Below are 21,161 nucleotides of genomic sequence, written 5' to 3' on the forward strand. Positions count from 1 at the left end.
TTGGGTGTAGGGCCTGATCAGAGCCTGGAGGTACTGAGGTGCCGTTCCCCTCACAGCTCCGTAGGCAAGCACCATGGTCTTGTAGCGGATGCGAGCTTCAACTGGAAGCCAGTGGAGAGAACGGAGGAGCGGGGTGACGTGAGAGAACTTGGGAAGGTTGAACACCAGACGGGCTGCGGCGTTCTGGATGAGTTGAAGGGGTTTAATGGCACAGGCAGGGAGCCCAGCCAACAGCGAGTTGCAGTAATCCAGACGGGAGATGACAAGTGCCTGGATTAGGACCTGCGCCGCTTCCTGTGTGAGGCAGGGTCGTACTCTGCGGATGTTGTAGAGCATGAACCTACAGGAACGGGCCACCGCCTTGATGTTGGTTGAGAACGACAGGGTGTTGTCCAGGATCACACCAAGGTTCTTAGCGCTCTGGGAGGAGGACACAATGGAGTTGTCAACCGTGATGGCGAGATCATGGAATGGGCAGTCCTTCCCGGGAGGAAGAGCAGCTCCGTCTTGCCGAGGTTCAGCTTGAGGTGGTGATCCGTCATCCACACTGATATGTCTGCCAGACATGCAGAGATGCGATTCGCCACCTGGTCGTCAGAAGGGGGAAAGGAGAAGATTAGTTGTGTGTCGTCTGCATAGCAATGATAGGAGAGACCATGTGAGGTTATGACAGAGCCAAGTGACTTGGTGTATAGCGAGAATAGGAGAGGGCCTAGAACAGAGCCCTGGGGGACACCAGTGGTGAGAGCGCGTGGTGAGGAGACAGATTCTCGCCACGCCACCTGGTAGGAGCGACCTGTCAGGTAGGACGCAATCCAAGCGTGAGCCGCGCCGGAGATGCCCAACTTGGAGAGGGTGGAGAGGAGGATCTGATGGTTCACAGTATCGAAGGCAGCCGATAGATCTAGAAGGATGAGAGCAGAGGAGAGAGAGTTAGCTTTAGCAGTGCGGAGCGCCTCCGTGATACAGAGGAGAGCAGTCTCAGTTGAATGACTAGTCTTGAAACCTGACTGATTTGGATCAAGAAGGTCATTCAGAGAGAGTTAGCGGGAGAGCTGGCCAAGGACGGCACGTTCAAGAGTTTTGGAGAGAAAAGAAAGAAGGGATACTGGTCTGTAATTGTTGACATCGGAGGGATCGAGTGTAGGTTTTTTCAGAAGGGGTGCAACTCTCGCTCTCTTGAAGACGGAAGGGACGTAGCCAGCGGTCAGTGATGAGTTGATGAGCGAGGTGAGGTAAGGGAGGAGGTCTCCGGAAATGGTCTGGAGAAGAGGGGAGGGGATAGGGTCAAGCGGGCAGGTTGTTGGGCGGCCGGCCGTCACAAGACGCGAGATTTCATCTGGAGAGAGAGGGGAGAAAGAGGTCAGAGCACAGGGTAGGGCAGTGTGAGCAGAACCAGCGGTGTCGTTTGACTTAGCAAACGAGGATCAGATGTCGTCGACCTTCTTTTCAAAATGGTTGACGAAGTCGTCTGCAGAGAGGGAGGAGTGGTGGGGAGGGGGAGGAGGATTCAGGAGGGAGGAGAAGGTGGCAAAGAGCTTCCTAGGGTTAGAGGCAGATGCTTGGAATTTAGCGTGGTAGAAAGTGGCTTTAGCAGCAGAGACAGAGGAGGAAAATGTAGAGAGGAGGGAGTGAAAGGATGCCAGGTCCGCAGGGAGGCGAGTTTTCCTCCATTTCCGCTCGGCTGCCCGGAGCCCTGTTCTGTGAGCTCGCAATGAGTCATCGAGCCACGGAGCGGGAGGGGAGGACCGAGCCGGCCTGGAGGATAGGGGACATAGAGAGTCAAAGGATGCAGAGAGGGAGGAGAGGAGGGTTGAGGAGGCAGAATCAGGAGATAGGTTGGAGAAGGTTTGAGCGGAGGGAAGAGATGATAGGATGGAAGAGGAGAGAGTAGCGGGGGAGAGAGAGCGAAGGTTGGGACGGCGCGATACCATCCGAGTAGGGGCAGTGTGGGAGGTGTTGGATGAGAGCGAGAGGGAAAAGGATACAAGGTAGTGGTCGGAGACTTGGAGGGGAGTTGCAATGAGGTTAGTGGAAGAACAGCATCTAGTAAAGATGAGGTCGAGCGTATTGCCTGCCTTGTGAGTAGGGGGAGGGTGAGAGGGTGAGGTCAAAAGAGGAGAGGAGTGGAAAGAAGGAGGCAGAGAGGAATGAGTCAAAGGTAGACGTGGGGAGGTTAAAGTCGCCCAGAACTGTGAGAGGTGAGCCGTCCTCAGGAAAGGAGCTTATCAAGGCATCAAGCTCATTGATGAACTCTCCGAGGGAACCTGGAGGGCGATAAATGATAAGGATGTTAAGCTTGAAAGGGCTAGTAACTGTGACAGCATGGAATTCAAAGGAGGCGATAGACAGATGGGTAAGGGGAGAAAGAGAGAATGACCACTTGGGAGAGATGAGGATCCCGGTGCCACCACCCCGCTGACCAGAAGCTCTCGGGGTGTGCGAGAACACGTGGGCGGACGAAGAGAGAGCAGTAGGAGTAGCAGTGTTGTCTGTGGTGATCCATGTTTCCGTTAGTGCCAAGAAGTCGAGGGACTGGAGGGAGGCATAGGCTGAGATGAACTCTGCCTTGTTGACCGCAGATCGGCAATTCCAGAGGCTACCGGAGACCTGGAACTCCACGTGGGTCGTGCGCGCTGGGACCACCAGATTAGGGTGGCCGCGGCCACGCGGTGTGGAGCGTTTGTATGGTCTGTGCAGAGAGGAGAGAACAGGGATAAACAGACACATAGTTAACAGGCTACAGAAGAGGCTACGCTAATGCAAAGGAGATTGGAATGACAAGTTGACTACACGTCTCGAATGTTCAGAAAGTTAAGCTATGTAGCAAGAATCTTATTGACTAAAATGATTAAAATGATACAGTACTGCTGAAGTAGGCTAGCTGGCAGTGGGTGCGTTGTTGACACTACACTAATCAAGTCGTTCCGTTGAGTGTAATAGTTTCTACAGTGCTGCAATTCGGGGGCTAGCTGGCTAGCTAGTAGTGTTGTTTACGTTACGTTGCGTTAAAAGAACGACAATAGCTGGCTAGCGAACCTAGAAAATCGCTCTAGGCTACACAATTATCTTTGATACAAAGACGGCTATGTAGCTAGCTACGATCAAACAAATCAAACCGTTGTACTGTAATGAAATGAAATGAAAATGTGATACTACCTGTGAATGCGACCGGGTTATTGAGTTCTATTCAGAAGACGTTGGCTAGCGTTGGCTAGCTGTTGGCTAGCTAGCAGAGTCTCCTACGTTAAGGACGACAAATAGCTGGCTAGCTAACCTCGGTAAATTAAGATAATCACTCTAAGACTACACACTCTAAACCTAAACAACACAATTATCTTGGAACGAAGATACGAAGACAGCAAAGACAGCTATGTAGCTAGCTAACACTACACTGATCGAGTCGTTCAGTTGAGTGTAATAGTTTTCCCAGTGCAGCTAATCAGTGGACGTTAGCTAGCTGGCTAGTGAAGACTACGTTAGGACGGCGAAATACGATAATTACGCAATTATCTTTGATACAAAGACGGCTATGTAGCTAGCTGAGAAGAAATTGCTAAGATTAGACAAATCAAACCGTTGTGCTATAATGAAATATAATGAAATGAAATGTAAAAAGTTATACTACCTGCGGGAGCAAGCGCCGATGCGACCACTCGCTCCAAACCGGAACCGGAAAATGACAACAATGTAGTTACTTCACAACACTAACCTAAATGGCAGAGTGAAAAGAAGGCTGTACAGAATAACAAATATTCTAAAATATTAACATGTGGAAAAAGGCACTTTAGTAATACTGCAAAGAAATATGGCAAAGAAATTTATTTATTTTTTCTCCCCAATTTTGTGGTCTCCAATTTTTTTCATTTTTTAGTAGCTACTATCTTGTCTCATCGCTACAACTCCCGTACGGGCTCGGGAGAGATGAAGGTTGAAAGTCATGCGTCCTCCGATACACAACCCAACCAAGCCGCACTGCTTCTTTAACACAGCGCGCATCCAACCCGGAAGCCAGCCGCACCAATGTGTCGGAGGAAACACCGTGCACCTGGCAACCTTGGTTAGCACACACTGCGCCCGGCCCGCACCAGGAGACGCTGGTGGGCGATGAGACAAGGATATCCCTACCGGCCAAACCCTCCCTATAGGACAATGCTAGGCCAATTGTGCGACGCACCACGGACCTCCCGGTCGCGGCCGGTTACGACAGAGCCTGGGCGCGAACCCAGGGTCTTTGGTGGCACAGCTGGCTGCACCTTATTTTGGATATGCTTGTCTTTGGCAAGGACTATAGATGTTTTTTGGGATTAAAATAAATGTAACACAGCAAGGAACAGCCAAAATTCTAGAGGAAAACCTGGCTCAGTCTGCTTTCCAACAGACACTGGAAGAGGAATTCAGCTTTCAGCAAAATAATAAGGCCAAATCTACAATGGAGTTTGCTAACCAAGATGGCATTGAATGTTCCTGAGTGGCTTAGTTACAGTTTTGACTTAAATCAACTTGAAAATCTATAGCAAGACTTGCTGTCTAGCAATTTAATTTTATTTATTTATTTAACTAGGCAAGTCAGTTAAGAACAAATTCTTATTTTACAATGACAGCCTCCTGGGGAACAGTGGGTTAACTGCCTTGTTCGGGGGCAGAACAACAGATTTGTACCTTGTCAGCTCGGGGATTAGATCCAGGAACATTTCAGTTGCTGGCCCAATATACTAACCACTAGGTTACATGCCACCCCATATGATGATCAACAACTAACTTGACAGAGCTTGAAGAATAAAAATATATATTTATAATGGGCAAATATTGTACAATTCAGGTGTGAAAAGCTCTTAGAGACTTGATGAGACCCAAAGATTCACAACTGTAATCACTGCCAAATGTGTTTCTAACATGTACAGTGTTGACTCAGGGTGTTGAATACTTATTTTATTGAGATATATTTGTGTTTTATTTTTCCTAAATGTTTAATACATGTTCACATTTTTCTTTCTACTTTGACATTACAGAGTATTTTGTATAGATTGATGATAAAAAAAAATATAAAAAAATACATTTTAATCCCACTTTGTAACACCACAAAATGTGAAAAATTCAAGGGGTGTGAATACTTACTGAAGGCACACACACACAACACAATAAACACTCTCCTCTCGCTTCCTCCCTAGATGTTAACTTCAGAGCGACAGTGCAGCCCGGGGCCTCCATAATCGACATGGTCAACGTGACAACGTCACCCAGCAGCAATGCCACCCCAGAGGGTCTGACTGAGGGGGGGCTGGTGGTCCTGGGCCAGAGGGAAGAGTATGATTACAACTACTTTGCCCTGGTGCTGGGCGTGCCCCTCATCCTGATCATCATCCTGGGCAACATACTTGTGTGTCTGAGCGTGCTCACTGAGCGCTCCCTGAAGACTGCCACCAACTACTTCATCATCAGCCTGTCTGTGGCCGACCTACTGCTGGCTGTACTGGTACTGCCCCTCTACGTCTACTCTGAGGTGAGGGAGGAGTGGAGAGTGTGTGTGTATTTATGTGTGTATCTGTGTGCGTGTGTGTAAGTTGACCTTCCCTCCATGACCTCTTAAATTGAAGAAACACGTACACATACCCAAATACATGTTGTTTTGTTCAATTACCTGCCCTGTCTGTCTCTTCGTAGTTTAAAGTCCACCGCTGGCAGGACTGACAACTTGTTAACCATGTGTTGTTGTTGTTGTTGTTGCTGCTGTGTGTCCCAGTTCCTGGGTGGTATCTGGACCCTGAGCACACACATCTGTGATGCTCTGATGACCATGGACGTCATGTTGTGCACTGCCTCCATCCTCAACCTATGTGCCATCAGTGTGGACAGGTGAGTCCTTCTGTCTCAACTTCGCCTGGACACTATTTTAACACATGGCTGTCAGGTCACACTAGTTTTCAATACCACACCTGCCCTCTCTAACCTGTCGAGTTACGGTACACTGGACTCTGAAACATAGCAACACCACATGTCCATCCACAGGGCACAAACTGGTTGAATCAACGTTGTTTCAATGTAATTTGTCAACATATTGTGACGTGGAATATACGTGGAAAATACATTGGATTTGAAAAAAAGTAATTAACTGTTGTTTTGAGGGAGACATTTCTACAACAGGATTATGTCCTCATGGTAACCACATTTCAACATATGGAAACCTTGTATATAAACCTTGAATTTGTACCTTTAAAACAATGTCAGATCTTCAACGTTATACACACTATCAGAAGAAGAAAAAAACTATAGGCTGGGCAGCACCTTCTGGCTCCTACTAGAGAATTGATCTATCTACAGCTCCCCTATAATATTTGTCACTGACTATTACTAATGTGCTATCGTGAGAATGATTCCTTAGAGATGTCCACTTAAAAAAAGTGAAATAGATTCACTGTTGCTATCGAAGTCATGACAAAAGGGTAGGTTTAGCAGAGCAAATTAAATGTGACCATAATTAAATGTGCCCATCACTCATATACCATAAATCATGCTATTAAGGCCTACAAGCTATAGGATTTGCAAAGACATCCAAAGCTATCTCTTTATTTCAACCCAGAATTCAACAACAATATAGACAATACAATAGACCTAGGGTTTCAAGCTCTGGTTGATTTGTAATTGAATGATATTTAGTGGTATTTAATTGTGTGCTTGATTATCAACGCAACCAAATATCAACACTTGAAGGAGATGTGTCTTCTGCTTGGCTAGTTCCATTTGAGCATCTGCCTTAGTCTGCCTTTTAATTCCAGTTTGTCTACAAATGAATAATTGATATGTTGGATTCACGTCTTCATCTCAATCAAAATTTAAAGAATAAGATGACATCAAAACAAACATTATTGAAAGTGTTTTAAAAGTTTGATTTTATTTATTTAGCCAGACTAAGTTAGTGGCACAAATGGAACTATCCAAGCAGAAGATAATGTTGATATTTGATTGCGTTGACAAACAAACACAATTCAATATTACATTTGTAATACAGTAAATAGCCTAAAGTTAAGGCTATCGTAGAAACGAATGAAACTTTAACATGAGTAACACATCCATGGCCACATTGAGGTTACTGTAACTATGAATGTGTTCTTATGTAAAAATATAAAGTGTGCATATTCAAAATAGCATGGATAGGTCGTCACGGGTCTGTGGAGATGATCACAATTTCTGTAAACATCTGTGCAGAATCTCGAACGGCATTGGTCACTTGCACCGTGTACTTTTAATGCAATCTCAACTGCAATCCAGCTCATTTGGTTATGATGCACAGTGATAACACAATAATCTTTTCTATAAATAAACCACAAATCAGACATTGTTTGGCATTGGAATTTGTTTGTGCCTTTAGATGGTTGAAAGCGTAGTGATGACCCAATGGATATGCAACTAGCTTTTGGCTGTCTTTTTGAGTGGGTGAACATAGGTTGTAATATCTTTGATCGACGTGTCGACCAATTATGACCCAATTATTCATGTTGAAATGACATTCTGTGCCCATTGGGCAGTCTCCAGTATGATTTGAGTTCACAGAGAATTGCAAAGAACTACCGCAATATCTCTGAATTATTAGGAAAAGATTGATAACGCAAGTTCTTCTTCAAAACGTTTCTTCAAGAAATACCCTGGGTGTACCCTTTACTCCCACTTTTCAAAGTAACAAAGAGAGCCATTGAAAAACACCAAAAAACAATATCTTCAACTTGCAAGTTCAATATGTCCTTCTAATATCTGTAGCGAGCTCTGTGGCGAGCTCTGTAGCGAGCCCTGTCACTCATAGTAATCCCCCAAAGCATTCTGCCAGACTGTGAGAAGAGCGTAGCGAGACCATTAGCAGACATCACACAGTGAATGCTAACTGGTGGCTGTGGTCTATAGGAGGCTAATGGAACCGTAACTCTGGAACCCCCTCATCGACCCACTCATCAAGGCCCGCTAATTACTCAAAACAGAGAGAAGCAAACTCACGCCAACCACCCAGGGGACTCTACCCCAAAACAACATCTAAGGGCTAAGTGTGACCGAGAGCTTCTAAGGCAAAGCAAAAACAAACCGACTGTAAAATAGAAGATAAGCATTAAATAGGTTCCACACAGCACACACTTCTTGCTAGTTAAATGTTGTATCCCTAGTGTTTTGCGGCTCATGAGTCTGACAGGTTCTATAGCATTGTGGTGTTATTACATTTCACAATGTAATAATACGACATGGTATCTAATCAATAGATTGAGATTAATTGGATTTATAAGACAGGAGAAGCAGGGTAGAGCCAGGTTGTGGGGGTTGGAATAGAGTGGAGTTACAAATGAAGGTGAATATTATTGTAACTTCATCTGTGGCCTTCCAGTGTCTCCATATCTAAGTTTACTTTGAACCTGTAGGACCACAGAACAGCTTTGAACAACTTTGAGGTTTTTCAAATGTTTCCAGAACAGCCGCCATGTCCTCTGAGTACTTCCCTGCTGTGTTGGCCTGTTGGAAGCCCCTCCATGTTAAATGTATGTATTGATGTATTTTAAATTTAGACTATGTCATTCGCTTTGATCCGTGTCTCAGCAGGTACAGTTGAAGTCAGATGTTTACATAAACCTTAGCCAAATACATTTAAACTCAGTTTTTCACAATTCTGACATTTAATCCAAGTAAAAATTCCCTGTTTTAGGTCAGCTAGGATCACCACAATGTGAAATGTAAAAATAATAGTAGAGAGAATGATTTATTCCAGCTTTTATTTCTTTCATCACATTCCCAGTGGGTCAGAAGTTTACATACACTCAATTAGTATTTGGTAGCATTGCCTTTAAATTGTTTAACTTGGGTCAAACGTTTCAGGTAGCCTTCCACAAGCTTCCAACAATAAATTGGGTGAATTCTGGCCCATTCCTCCAGAGCTGGTGTAACTGAATCAGGTTTGTAGGCCTCCTTGCTCGCACACGCTCTTTCAGTTCTATCCACAAATGTTCTATGGGATTGAAGTCAGGGCTGTGTGATGGCCACTCCAATACCTTGACTTAAGCCATTTTGCCACAACTTTGGAAGTATGCTTGGGGTCATTGTCCATTTTTAAAGACACATTTGCGACCAAGCTTTAGCTTCCTGACTGATGTATTGAGATGTTGTTTCAATATATCCACATAATTTTCCATCTTCTTGATGCCATCTATTTTGTGAAGTGCACCAGTCCCTCCTGCAGCAAAGCACCCCCACAACATGATGCTGCCACCCCCGTGCTTCACGGTTGGGATGGTGTTCTTCGGCTTGCAAGCCTTCCCCTTTTTCCTCCACACATAATGATGGTCATTATGGCCAAACAATTCTATTTATGTTTCATCAGACCAGAGGACATTTCTCCAAAAAGTACAATCTTTGTCCACATGTGCAGTTGCAAACCGTAGTCTGGCTTTTTTTTAATGGCGGTTTTGGAGCCATGGCTTCTTCCTTGCTGAGCGGCCTTTCAGGTTATGTCCATATAGGACTCATTTTACGGTAAAATCGCTCCCAAGGATGACCCAGACTTGTGGAAGTCTACAAAACAATTCTAAGGTCTTGGCTGATTTCTTTTGATTTCCCCATGATGTCAAGCAAAGAGGCACTGATTTTGAAGGTAGGCCTTGAAATACAATTCAATTCAATTCAATTAAAGGGCTTTATTGGCATGGGAAACATGTGTTAACATTGCCAAAGCAATACATCCACAGGTACACCTCCAATTGACACAAATGATCTCAATTGGCCCTATCAGAAGCTTCTAAAGCCATTAAATAATTTTCTGGAATTTTTCAAGCTGTTTAAAGGCACAGTCAACTTAGTCTATGTAAACTTCTGGCCCACTGGAATTGTGATGCAGTGAATAATAACTGAAATAATCTGTCTGTAAACAATTGTTGGAAAAATTACTTGCGTCATGCACAAAGGAGATGTCCTAAACGACTTGCCAAAACTATAGTTTGTCAACAAGAATATTTGAAAATGGAGTTTTAATGACTCCAACCTAAGTGTATGTAAACTTCTAACTTTAACTGTACATAGCCATGGTGGCAGCATTGCCCCTGAAGTACAACAGGTGTGCTCCATGTATTTTAAATTTATTTTATCCCCTGTGATTTGTGTGTCCCTGCAGGTACATAGCGGTGGTGGTGCCCCTGAAGTACAACAGGAACCAGTTCAGCTTGCGGCAGCTGGTCCTCATTACGGCCACCTGGGTTCTCTCCCTGGGCGTCGCCAGTCCTGTCATCTTCGGCCTCAACCAGGTGCCGAGCCGCGACCCCACCGTGTGCAAGCTGGAGAACGACAGCTTCGTGGTCTACTCCTCAGTGTGCTCCTTCTTTGTGCCTTGCCCAGTCATGCTCTTCCTGTACTACTGGATGTTCCGGGGGTTGAGACGCTGGAGCTCAGGCAGGAGGCGCTCCCAGCTGACGAGGGGAGGAAAACAGGGCCTGTCCCTGCGCCTCAGCTCCGCCCTGCAGAGGGAGAACGCAGGGGTTAGGGCGGGGGCCAAGGAGAAGGTGGTGTACCTCATGCCCTCAGGGCTCAGCCCAATGTCACCGTCGTCCGTATCAATGGCGTCGCCCACAGCGACCCCGGGGGTGGAGGACAAGCAGCAGGATGGTGTGGGGGCTGGCATGGCGGAGAGCGACCCCATGACTACCCAGATAGAAAGCGTTTCGGACGCGGACCCCACGGAGAAGCTGCCTAGGCAGGGGAGGAGCCGGAAGGAGAATGGGCTGGCCCACGCTAAGGCCACCAAGAGGGGGCGCCGCAACAGCAAGAGTAGCAGAGTGAGTGGGAGGGAGCGAAAAGCCATGAAGGTCCTTCCTGTTGTAGTTGGTAGGTATGTGTAGTGTGTGTGTGTGTGTGTGTGTGTGTGTGTGTGTGTGTGTGTGTGTGTGTGTGTGTGTGTGTGTGTGTGTGTGTGTGTGTGTGTGTGTGTGTGTGTGTGTGTGTGTGTGTGTGTGTGTGTGTGTGTGTGTGTGTGTGTGTTTGCATGCATGTGTCTTCCAAGGTCTAATATTTACACAAATCATGTCAACTAAGGACATTTAGCATCGTTGGGGTAAGGAAACAGTGGGTTGCGGTGAGCTTAAAAAGTATTAATTACATAAGCATGGAGGGGTATGGAAATGAGGGGTTTCCCACTCAGAATACATAACCTCATAACCTGCAGCTGACTGTTGACACATCAACTATGATTAAAGTGCAGGGCAGTTTGTGATTGTTTGTGATTTTGGTAATCAGTGCCTGGAGGGTGAGTGGTTTCACCTCTTCTCTGAGTATACAGTATATCCAGCTTCTCAAGCTCCAGTTCAGTGTGTTTCAATCTAGAGCATGACGACTCCTACTCTCTCCAGGAGAGAGAAGAATCATTTTTGTCTTAATTTGTTGTTGTCTAGTATTGTCTTTTGCTAGCTAGGGCCATCTACTTTACGTACTATCCTCCCTTTCTGTATCGTATGACACTCACTGTCCCCTTTCCTCCCGGCTGGCTTGCCCTATCCTTCTGCTCGGTGGCTGAGTATGTCAGGTGAGCAAAAATGGAGGAAAGTTAAACTAAACTCAAATTAAACTTCCATCATCATTTCACTCCCTCCTCTCTACCTTCCCTTCCTATGTAGCCACTGCTAACACCACTTCCTATCACCCCAGATTTCAGGTTCCTGCATTTAACCTTAGGAAACTCTTTGCCACCTTCTCCTCCCTCCTTAATCCCCCCCCCTCTCTGCGGAAGACATTGTCAACCCCTATGAAAAGAAGGTAGACAATATCCACTCAGTCAGCCTATTGAGTCCACTGGTATGACTCACACAGAACTGCCCTACACCTTGACCCCTTTCTCCCCTCTCTCTACAGATGAAATTCTAGTGCCGTCTGGCCGCTCGATAACCTGCCCATCCTGACCCCAACCCCTCCTCCTTTCTCCAGACCATCTCATTCCTAACTTCCCTCATCAATTCTTCCCTGACCACTGGCTGCATCCCCTCTGACTCCAAAATGGCTAGAGTCACTCCCCTCCTCAAGAAACCAACACTCAACCCCTCTGACATAAAAAATGACAGACCGGTATCCCTTCTTTCTTGTCTTTCCAAAGCACTTGAGCGTGCAGTCTGACCATCACTCTCGTTATCTCTTTCAGAAAAATCTTCTTGACCCTAACCAGTCTGGCTTCAAGACGGGTCACTCAACAGAGACCGCTCTCCTCTGTGTCACGAAGGCTCTCCGCACTGGCAAAGTTGACTCTCTCCTCTGTCCTCATCCTCCTAGATCTATCAGATGCCTTGGACACAGTGAACCATCAGATCCTCCTTTCCACCCTCTCAGTGCTGGGCGTCTCAGGCTCTGAACACTTTTGGATTGCATTCTACCTGGCAGGCCGCTCCTACCAGGTGACTTGGAGAGGATCTGTGTCTGCACCACATGCTCTCACTACTGGTGTCCCCCAGAGCTCGGTTCTAGGCCCAATCCTCTTCTCTCTATATACCAAGTCACTCAGCTCCATCATATCCTCACATGGTTTCTCCTATCATTGCTATGCAGATGACACTCAACTACTTTTCTCCTTCCCTCCTTCTGACAAATAGGTGGTGACACGCATCTCTGTGTGCCTGGCAGATATCTCAGCTTGGATATCGGCCCACCACCTCAAGCTCAACTCCGACAAGACGGAACTACTCTTGCTCCCGGGGAAGGCCTGCCCACTCCAAGACCTCTCCGTCACAGTTGACAACTTCACAGTGACCCCCTCCCAGAGTGCAAAGAACCTTGGCGTGACCCTGGACAACACCATGTCTTCCTCTGCAAATATCAAAGCAGTGACTCGCTCCTCCAGGTTCTTGCCCTTTAACATCTGTAGAGTACGACCCTACCTCACACAGGAAGCAGTGCAGGTCCTAATCCAGGCACTTGTCCCGTCTGGACTAATGCAACTCGCTGTTGGCAGAGCTCCCTGCTTGTGTCATCAAACCCCTGCAGCATATCTGGAACGTCGCAGCACGCTTGGTGTTCAACCTTCCGAAATTCTCCCATGTCACCCAGTCCTCCGCACACTCCACTTGCATTCACTACAAGACCATGGTGCTTGTCTACGGAGCAGCAAGGGGAACTTCCCCTCCCTACACTCAAGCTATGCTCAAATCCTACATCCCAACCCGAGCACTCAATTCTGCCACCTTTGGTATCTTGTCCATTCCAGCTCAACCCAGTCAAACCTCTTCTCTGTCCTGCCACCTCAATGGTGGAATGTGCTTTGCCCTGAAGCTAGGACTGAAGAGTCCCTGCCCATCTTCTGAAAACACCTGAAAATCTACCTCTTCAATGAGTATCTTAATATAAGATATCTGTCTTATTCCCCCCCCCCCATAAAAAAAGAAATAGTATTTTCCAGCTAGCATTGACTTTGCTGAACATTTCTGTATCGTGGGAAAATGTACTTACTACGACTGTGATATGTGGTTGTCTCATATATCTATCTTAAGATGAATGGGGTCATTTCCATGTAAAAGGAGCCATGAGCACCAACATGTGAAGTTCATAGGAGAATGTCAAAATGTGTCACACAAAATACAACTGAAAGAGAACGCACAAGCGCGCAGCATCCCAATACCACTCACGCAGAAGGTGAAAGAAGAGCTGTGCAGGATGGAGTAAAATGAAATCATGGAGAAGGTGATGCAGCCAACAGATTGGTGTGCACCCATGGTGCCTGTCCTGATGGAAAATGGAAAAGTGTGAACATGTGTGGGTTTGAAAAAGAATAACGAAATGTTGAAAAGATAGTGAAAAGAACGGTTTATTCTACGCACCTCGGATGAGATGCTGGCAGAGCTGAGCAGAGCCAAAGTATTCTCAACAAAGGGATGCAGCAAGTGGGTTTTGGCAAATAACCCCTACGCTGTGACAAGCAGAAAGTTGGCAACCTTTATTACACCTTTTGGCAGGTACTGTTTCCGCCGTTTGCTATTTGGGATCTCGAGCCCTCCAGAAATCTTCCCCCCAAAAAATGATGTAGACATTGCAAGGCCTTGAGGGAGTCACCGTTTTATGGATGACATTTTGGTATATGCAAATACCACGGAGGAGCACGACGAGTGACTAAAAAGAGAATGAGTCAACCAGACTAAAGTTGAACAAATTAAAGTGTGCCCTCAGTCAAATACAGCGACGTTTCCTGGGACACCTCATTGATCCAATCAGACCTGATTCAGAGAAAGTGGGGGCCATCTGGCAGCTTTTCCCCACCAGGGAAATTGCAGGAGCTGAATAGAGTTATTGGGATGGATAAATACCTAGGGTAGTATATCCCCAACCTGTCCACAGTGGGTCAACCACTGCATGAGCTCCTGAGGTCAAAGACGGCATGGACATGGGATCACGCACACCAGGCAGTGTCCCAGTGCCTCAAAGAACTTCTGAAGACTTCCCCAGTCCTGACGTTCTATGACAGCAACAGAGCCATTGCAGTCTCAGCAGACGCAAGCAGCTTTGGGCTTGACAGTGTACTACTACAGCTCCATGGTGAGGAATGGAAGCCTGTGGTTTACTGCTACAGCTCCACGGTGAGGAATGGAAGCCTGTGGTGTACTACTACAGCTCCACGGTGAGGAATGGAAGCCTGTGGTGTACTACTACAGCTCCACGGTGAGGAATGGAAGCCTGTGGTGTACTACTACAGCTCCACGGTGAGGAATGGAAGCCTGTGGTGTACTACTACAGCTCCACGGTGAGGAATGGAAGCCTGTGGTTTACTGCTACAGCTCCACGGTGAGGAATGAAAGCCTGTGGTGTACTACTACAGCTCCATGGTGAGGAATGGAAGCCTGTGGTGTACTACTACAGCTCCATGGTGAGGAATGGAAGCCTGTGGAGTACTACTACAGCTCCACTGTGAGGAATTGAAGCCTGTGGTGTACTACTACAGCTCCACGGTGAGGAATGGAAGCCTGTGGTGTACTACTACAGCTCCACGGTGAGGAATGGAAGCCTGTGGTGTACTACTACAGCTCCATGGTGAGGAATGGAAGCCTGTGGTGTACTACTACAGCTCCACTGTGAGGAATTGAAGCCTGTGGTGTGCTACTACAGCTCCACTGTGAGGAATTGAAGCCTGTGGTGTAATACTACAGCTCCATGGTGAGGAATGGAAGCCTGTGGTGTACTGCTACAGCTCGATGGTGAGGAATGGAAGCCTGTGGTGTACTACTACAGCTCCACGGTGAGGAATGGAAGCCTGTGGTTTACTACTACAGCTCTATGGTTAGGAATGGAAGCCTGTGGTGTACTACTACAGCTCCACGGTGAGGAATGGAAGCCTGTGGTTTACTACTACAGCTCCATGGTGAGGAATGGAAGCCTGTGGTGTACTACTACAGCTCCATGGTGAGGAATGGAAGCCTGTGGTGTACTACTACAGCTCCATGGTGAGGAATGGAAGCCTGTGGTGTACTACTACAGCTCCACGGTGAGGAATGGAAGCCTATGGTGTACTGCTCCTTGTGGCTCATGGAGGCAGAAACCAGATAATCACAGATGGCGCTGACAGAGACGGTCGCCTCACGTCGCATTCTTAGGTGACAGACCACAGGCCCTTGGTCCCACTAATGAACAGCAAAGACTTGGATAACGTGCCTTTACGGTGCCACTACTCATGAGGCCGATGGGGTTCAAACCCACAGCGGAGTACGCGCCAGGACAAACTATGGTCGTGGCGGACACTCTTTCAAGGAGTCTGTCGATACTCACAGAAAAGGAAACAGACACACACACACATACATGGAGTGTTACATTGCCGCCATGATCAACAACATACCTGCTACAAAGACAAAAATGGAGAGCAGAGTTTCCGCCGCAGCAGATGATGAACTACAGACAGTGATCAAGTACAGGTTCAGGCTGGCCAGAACATGTGAGTAAAACCCCAGTCACGGAGAGTTTTTCCCAGTGAAAAGTGAACATTCAGAGTACAATGGTATGGTCACAAGGGGGAACCGCATACTAGTACCACAGACACAGAGGGCGGACATTCTTGATAGAATACACGATGGACATCAAGGTCAGACTAAATGCAGAGAGAGGGCCAATGCCTTGGTATTGTGGCCGGGGATCTCAGAGAAGAAAAAGGTCATGTCAGTCTTGGCCCAGCAAAAGGAGCCACTAATCTCAACACCGCTCCCTGGCAGGCCATGGAGAAGAATTGATCCGGATCTATGCGTGCATAACAAACAAAACGATCTGATTATATCTGACTACTACTTAAGATTCATAGAAATACTACACATGCCTACAACCACAAGCACACAGGTTGCCCTTAAGCTGAAAGGAACCTTTGCAAGGTATGGGATTGCAGATGAGGTCGTTAGTGAAAATGGGCCCCAATTCTCTATTTCCCAGTTCCAAGAAATGGCAAAGCAGCTTGACGTTAGGCACATTACGTCCAGCGCTCAGAACCCTCCGGGTAACGGTCACACAGAAAGGGCAGTGCAGACCGCAAGGAGGATTCTGAAGCAGAAAGACCAGCTGACTGCTCTAGTGGGCTACAAGTCAACCCCATGCACAACAACAGGGAATGAGCCCAGCAGAGTTCGTCATGGGTAGAAGAATCTAAACGACGCTCCCAACCTTGGTGAGAAACCTGCAACCTAAGTGGCCCAACAACAAACAAAAAACACATCAGGATACAGCAGAAAAGAGGAAACGAGCCTTCTACGACAACCAACGTCAACGGGGCTAGACCACGACAGTTGCTACCGCCAGGAGAAACAGTGCTCACCAAGCTCGATTGCCTAAAAGAGTGGACAACACCTGCAGTGGTAACAGGTGAAAGCGCCACACCTAGGTTTTACGACGTCGAGATGCAGAAATGAGGAACACTACGACTTAACTGTCGCCACCTCCGGGCAGTGTCCACTCCAACTAAAGGCATTACGCCTGCCTCTCCTGAGAGAAGAGTAAATACTGCCAGACAAGGGTCAAGAAGAGGATGTTTGAAATCAATGGTTTTTGTTCAGCGTTACATAATAACATAGGTTTATAGCAACACAAAACAAGGATCAGATTTTTGCAATCTGAGACCACAGGGGATGGCATCAATATAACAAACCCTGAATGCTTGAAAGAGGCTGCATGCTGAGAAGGGGCTAACATTTTGATTATGTGAGAAAAAGGCTCACACTCCTTTGCTATGTATTCAGCGTTTGAAAACACAAGACTGTTAAAATGCAACGAGGGGAGACGGTGATGTTAGACGGTGTTGATGCTCCACAGATTTAGTAGGATGTGTTGAGCGTTATGCTCGTGCTGTTGTGAAAAATAGAGGAATGAATAATGGCACCCTCCACAGCATAGTCTCTTCCCACAATAATATATCCCATTTAGCAGACGCTTTTATCCAAAGCGACTTACAAGTCGGCTGGGGCCACTACTTTCACATATGGGTGGCCCCAGCGGGAATCGAACCCACGACGCTTGGCGTTGCAAGCGCCATGCTCTACCGACTGAGCCACACTGGACCCAATGCTGGGCCTGTTTGCTTACTAATGCAGGACCACATCCACTGACAAACCAACTCCCGCTGTGTCTGAACGGACCAAGCAGAGAGAAGTAGAGTCCGCAGTCTGCTGTGGATCTAAGCTATATCATACCATATGTGTGCGTGTGTGCACAGGTGTGAGTGTTGGCGCGTGCTGAATGAACGGAAGGAAAACATGACATACGCACCCCCATTGTCTACGTACATCTATGCAGGTCTATTCTGAGAGAGTCGTTCACGCCGAAACTGGCGCAGGCCAGGTGTACAGGCAGTGCTGACTAACTTTACTCAGTGTGACAACGTTATCATGGCACATTTGCTGGAAAGGTGTTAAAGTGTTGCCAGCTAATTAGCTAACGACCAAATATAGAGTTAACACATGGTATAAGTGTCTGCAAGGTAATGCAGCCTGGTAATGGTAATGCAGCCTGGAGTAGAAGTAGAGGAGGAAACAGCCACTCGATTGCCATCTTCTACCATGGTTCACATGATCTATGCAAACACTTTTTTGTGCCACATGCATTTAGTCTACATACCCACAAAACCAGTAACTCTATATGCAGTGAGCTACAGTCTGCCTGTCAAAGACAGCTTTTTCTCAATGGGACACCACATGATATTTACCATCTCACATTATACCAATATACCGAAATTATACAAAACCAGTAACTCTATATGCAGATTCTGTCATAAACACCTTTTCCTCAATGTCATATCACATTGATGTTTACCATCTCAATTTATAGTAATTCTTGTGTCTTCGGCTATGCCGGATTAAGTGATACGACATGCTATTCTATAAAATAATTTCTCCGTAATTAATATTACCTGATTGAGCTAATCATGTAAATGTAATTAACTAGAGAGTTGGGGCACCATTAAATAATATTTCTAGAGCTGTTATCTTCCAAATAAACTCTTAAAGACCTAGTAATATTTTACATCAATAGCAGTCAATATTAATCGTCACCTTAATTCAGTCTCATCTGAAAGCTGTAAATTCTTGGTTATCTGCATGAACCCTGGCTAACAATTTGAATCAGCAATACAAAATTGGATAGCATAGCCCTCACCTTATGAAAACCCAAATCTCACATTTTAGAAGCTAAAATCACATTTCATCCCATCACGAATAATTTCATATTCAAACATTTAAATTGAACAACAATTCCATGTGAATCCGATAACTCTGATGTGTAGACTTTCCACTGTATGCCATCTTATCATTGATGAGAATGTCTCAGATGACAACCGAACTGACATCATATTCATTAAGTACCACCGCATATGTTCAATTGGTCGGATAACCAGAATATAGTTCATTTCCGCCCACCTTCTGATGTTCCCAGAATCTCTATGTTAACCAAGGTGTTTGCAAATGTAACATCAGTAGGGTAGAGAGGAAAAAGGTGGGAAGAGGTATTTATGACTGTCATAAACCTTCCCCCAGGCCAACGTCTTGACAGTAATATACTGTAGTTATGTATCCCTTGCCATGCATTCATTTATTGAAAAGACTGACTGCGTCACCTTTCCCCTCTTCCTCCCCCTTTTCCTCCTCACCACCCATCCTCCCTCTTCTTCTCCTCCTCCCCTCCTCTCACCTATACCAGGTGTGTTCCTAGCCTGTTGGACACCTTTCTTTGTGGTACATGTGACCAACGTGCTGTGCGTGTCCTGCAAAATCAGCCCTACTCTGATCTCCGTGGTAACGTGGCTGGGCTACGTCAACAGTGCTGTCAACCCCATCATCTACACTGCCTTCAACGCAGAGTTCCGAAATGTCTTTCACAAACTTTTCTGCTGTCGAGCATGAAGGCCTGAGTTCTGCAACCTCTTTGACAAACTATTCATCGAGATAGAAGAACAACTTTCTTTAAGGTTCAATCTGAGACCTGAATTCTAGAATGTTACACTCGGCCATGAGACCTGAATTAAATTATCTTTCACAAAACTCCTCGTTTGATGGATGTGAGAGTGACTTTCTTACCCAAAGGGGTTTTCCTGGATCTAAGTGCTGGCAGAAGGTGAGGTTGTCAAAATGGATGAACCATACAGGGGACAACCTGACAGAATTCGACTGATGCCTTAGTTGACATATTGTGAACTGAAAGACAGTGGCACACTGTATCTGATGTTTCTACATTGAAGTTGATACTGTGTGACGGTTTTTCATCCTGTACAATATTGCTTGGATAAAGAAGACGGTGAATACTGTTAATATCATAGCCCAAAGTCATAAAATATGTGAACAATGTGCACATTTAAGAACACGTAACTATTTGATATGTGAGTTTTGATTTCTCTCAGAATTAAATGTTAATGGTTCTCTGTTTTGATTTAATAATGTGCAGGTTTTCTGTGAAATTTCATGGTATTTTCTTTATAATATACTTTGTCTCCTTTTATCCTGAGGACGTGGGAGACTTAAGGGACGTAGTGTGGCTCAAGAGAAACTTACATTATACAACAAACATGACATATTCTATCTTGTGGATTACGGACGTTGCCTGTAGATAATATCATGAACATTTACGCCACAAGAAGTGATTACAGACTTCAGGGCCAACATTGTGGAAAGAACTATTTAAGATGATATCATTCGTAAAGTTATACTTTGACCTATGTTGATCAAGTGCTACAAAAGTGCTGTGAATTAACTGAGGTGAATGTGACAAATGTAAACAATTCTCTTTGTCGTTGATCGAATAGTAATAAAACATGTTCCACATAATATGAATGCCGTATTTCCCCTATGTAAGAAACTGAGAACACTCGTCACAATCAGAATGAAATCCTTTGAAATGACATAGATACGATCTATTTTTCCATGTCACTGAGAGCGATACGGAATGTTGGTCGATCCCCTCATGTCAACAAAAGCCACCGAAGACACTGCCGTATTACACCCACAGGAAATGATCATTACAGGTGAAATGATCCTTGTCCGCAAGACATATGTTGCCAAGGAGGCTTATCGTGTTATCCACAAGGGGGAGAGAAAAACGCAATCATGCAATTTCACCTCAAGCGTAAAGGCCTGAGCGCTGAGCTTAATGAGCCGTCTTTGCTGTGGCTGGCGGACGCGGCTCTCACCCAGCTAGAGGAACATGTACACCCAGAGATGGAGAGCTGAGATGTGGGGCGGCAGGGTAGCCTAGTGGTTAGAGCGTTGGACTAGTAGCCGGAAGGTTGCAAGTTCAAACCCCCGAGCTGACAAGTTGCAAATCTGTCGTTCTGCCCCTGAACAGGCAGTTAACCCACTGTTCCTAGGCCGTCATTGAAAATAAGAATGTGTTCTTAACTGACTTAACTAACTGCCTATTTAAATAAAGGTACAAAAAAAAGAAAGTGGACCAATGAGCCATACTTAGTGACCAGCCACCATGTATGGAAACAATCTATGTAGATCTGATCCACAGCCAGCCACTGACCACACTAGCAATTGTCCCCACAGCTTGCCTGAAAGCCAAGGCAGAGTGCCAAGAGTGATACAATCACAGTTGGATGTTTTAATCTCTGGCCATGCTATGATGACCTGACACAAGGAAATGTGACTCTTCTTAAACCATAAAGGCAGAGGCAGTCTGAGGGGAAAATGGCCCACAACTCTGTTGTCGGACAC

The 21,161-nt window shown here is 45.9% G+C and overlaps 1 protein-coding gene and 1 non-coding gene across 4 annotated transcripts in view; one reads left to right on the forward strand and one right to left on the reverse strand.

Moving 5' to 3' along the window:
• LOC124013629 (D(4) dopamine receptor-like) overlaps nucleotides 1–20,258 on the forward strand; it is a 36,682-nt gene extending 16,424 nt beyond the window's left edge. For 2 of the 3 annotated variants that reach the window (XM_046327966.1, XM_046327967.1), the window contains 4 exons: nucleotides 5,172–5,503; nucleotides 5,744–5,856; nucleotides 10,139–10,849; nucleotides 19,150–20,258. In XM_046327966.1, the coding sequence (XP_046183922.1) occupies nucleotides 5,219–5,503; nucleotides 5,744–5,856; nucleotides 10,139–10,849; nucleotides 19,150–19,360 (1,320 nt within the window). In that variant the 5' untranslated portion in view covers nucleotides 5,172–5,218 and the 3' untranslated portion in view covers nucleotides 19,361–20,258. The remainder of the gene's footprint in view (nucleotides 1–5,171; nucleotides 5,504–5,743; nucleotides 5,857–10,138; nucleotides 10,850–19,149) is intronic. The other variant, XM_046327968.1, reaches the window with a different exon arrangement.
• Nucleotides 17,443–17,519, reverse strand: trnaa-ugc. The gene has a single exon. It is a non-coding gene; the product is annotated as a tRNA-Ala (tRNA).
• Nucleotides 20,259–21,161: the final 903 nt, after the last annotated feature.

This window comes from Oncorhynchus gorbuscha, linkage group LG25, assembly GCF_021184085.1.
Source record: "Oncorhynchus gorbuscha isolate QuinsamMale2020 ecotype Even-year linkage group LG25, OgorEven_v1.0, whole genome shotgun sequence".
NCBI lineage: Eukaryota > Metazoa > Chordata > Actinopteri > Salmoniformes > Salmonidae > Oncorhynchus > Oncorhynchus gorbuscha.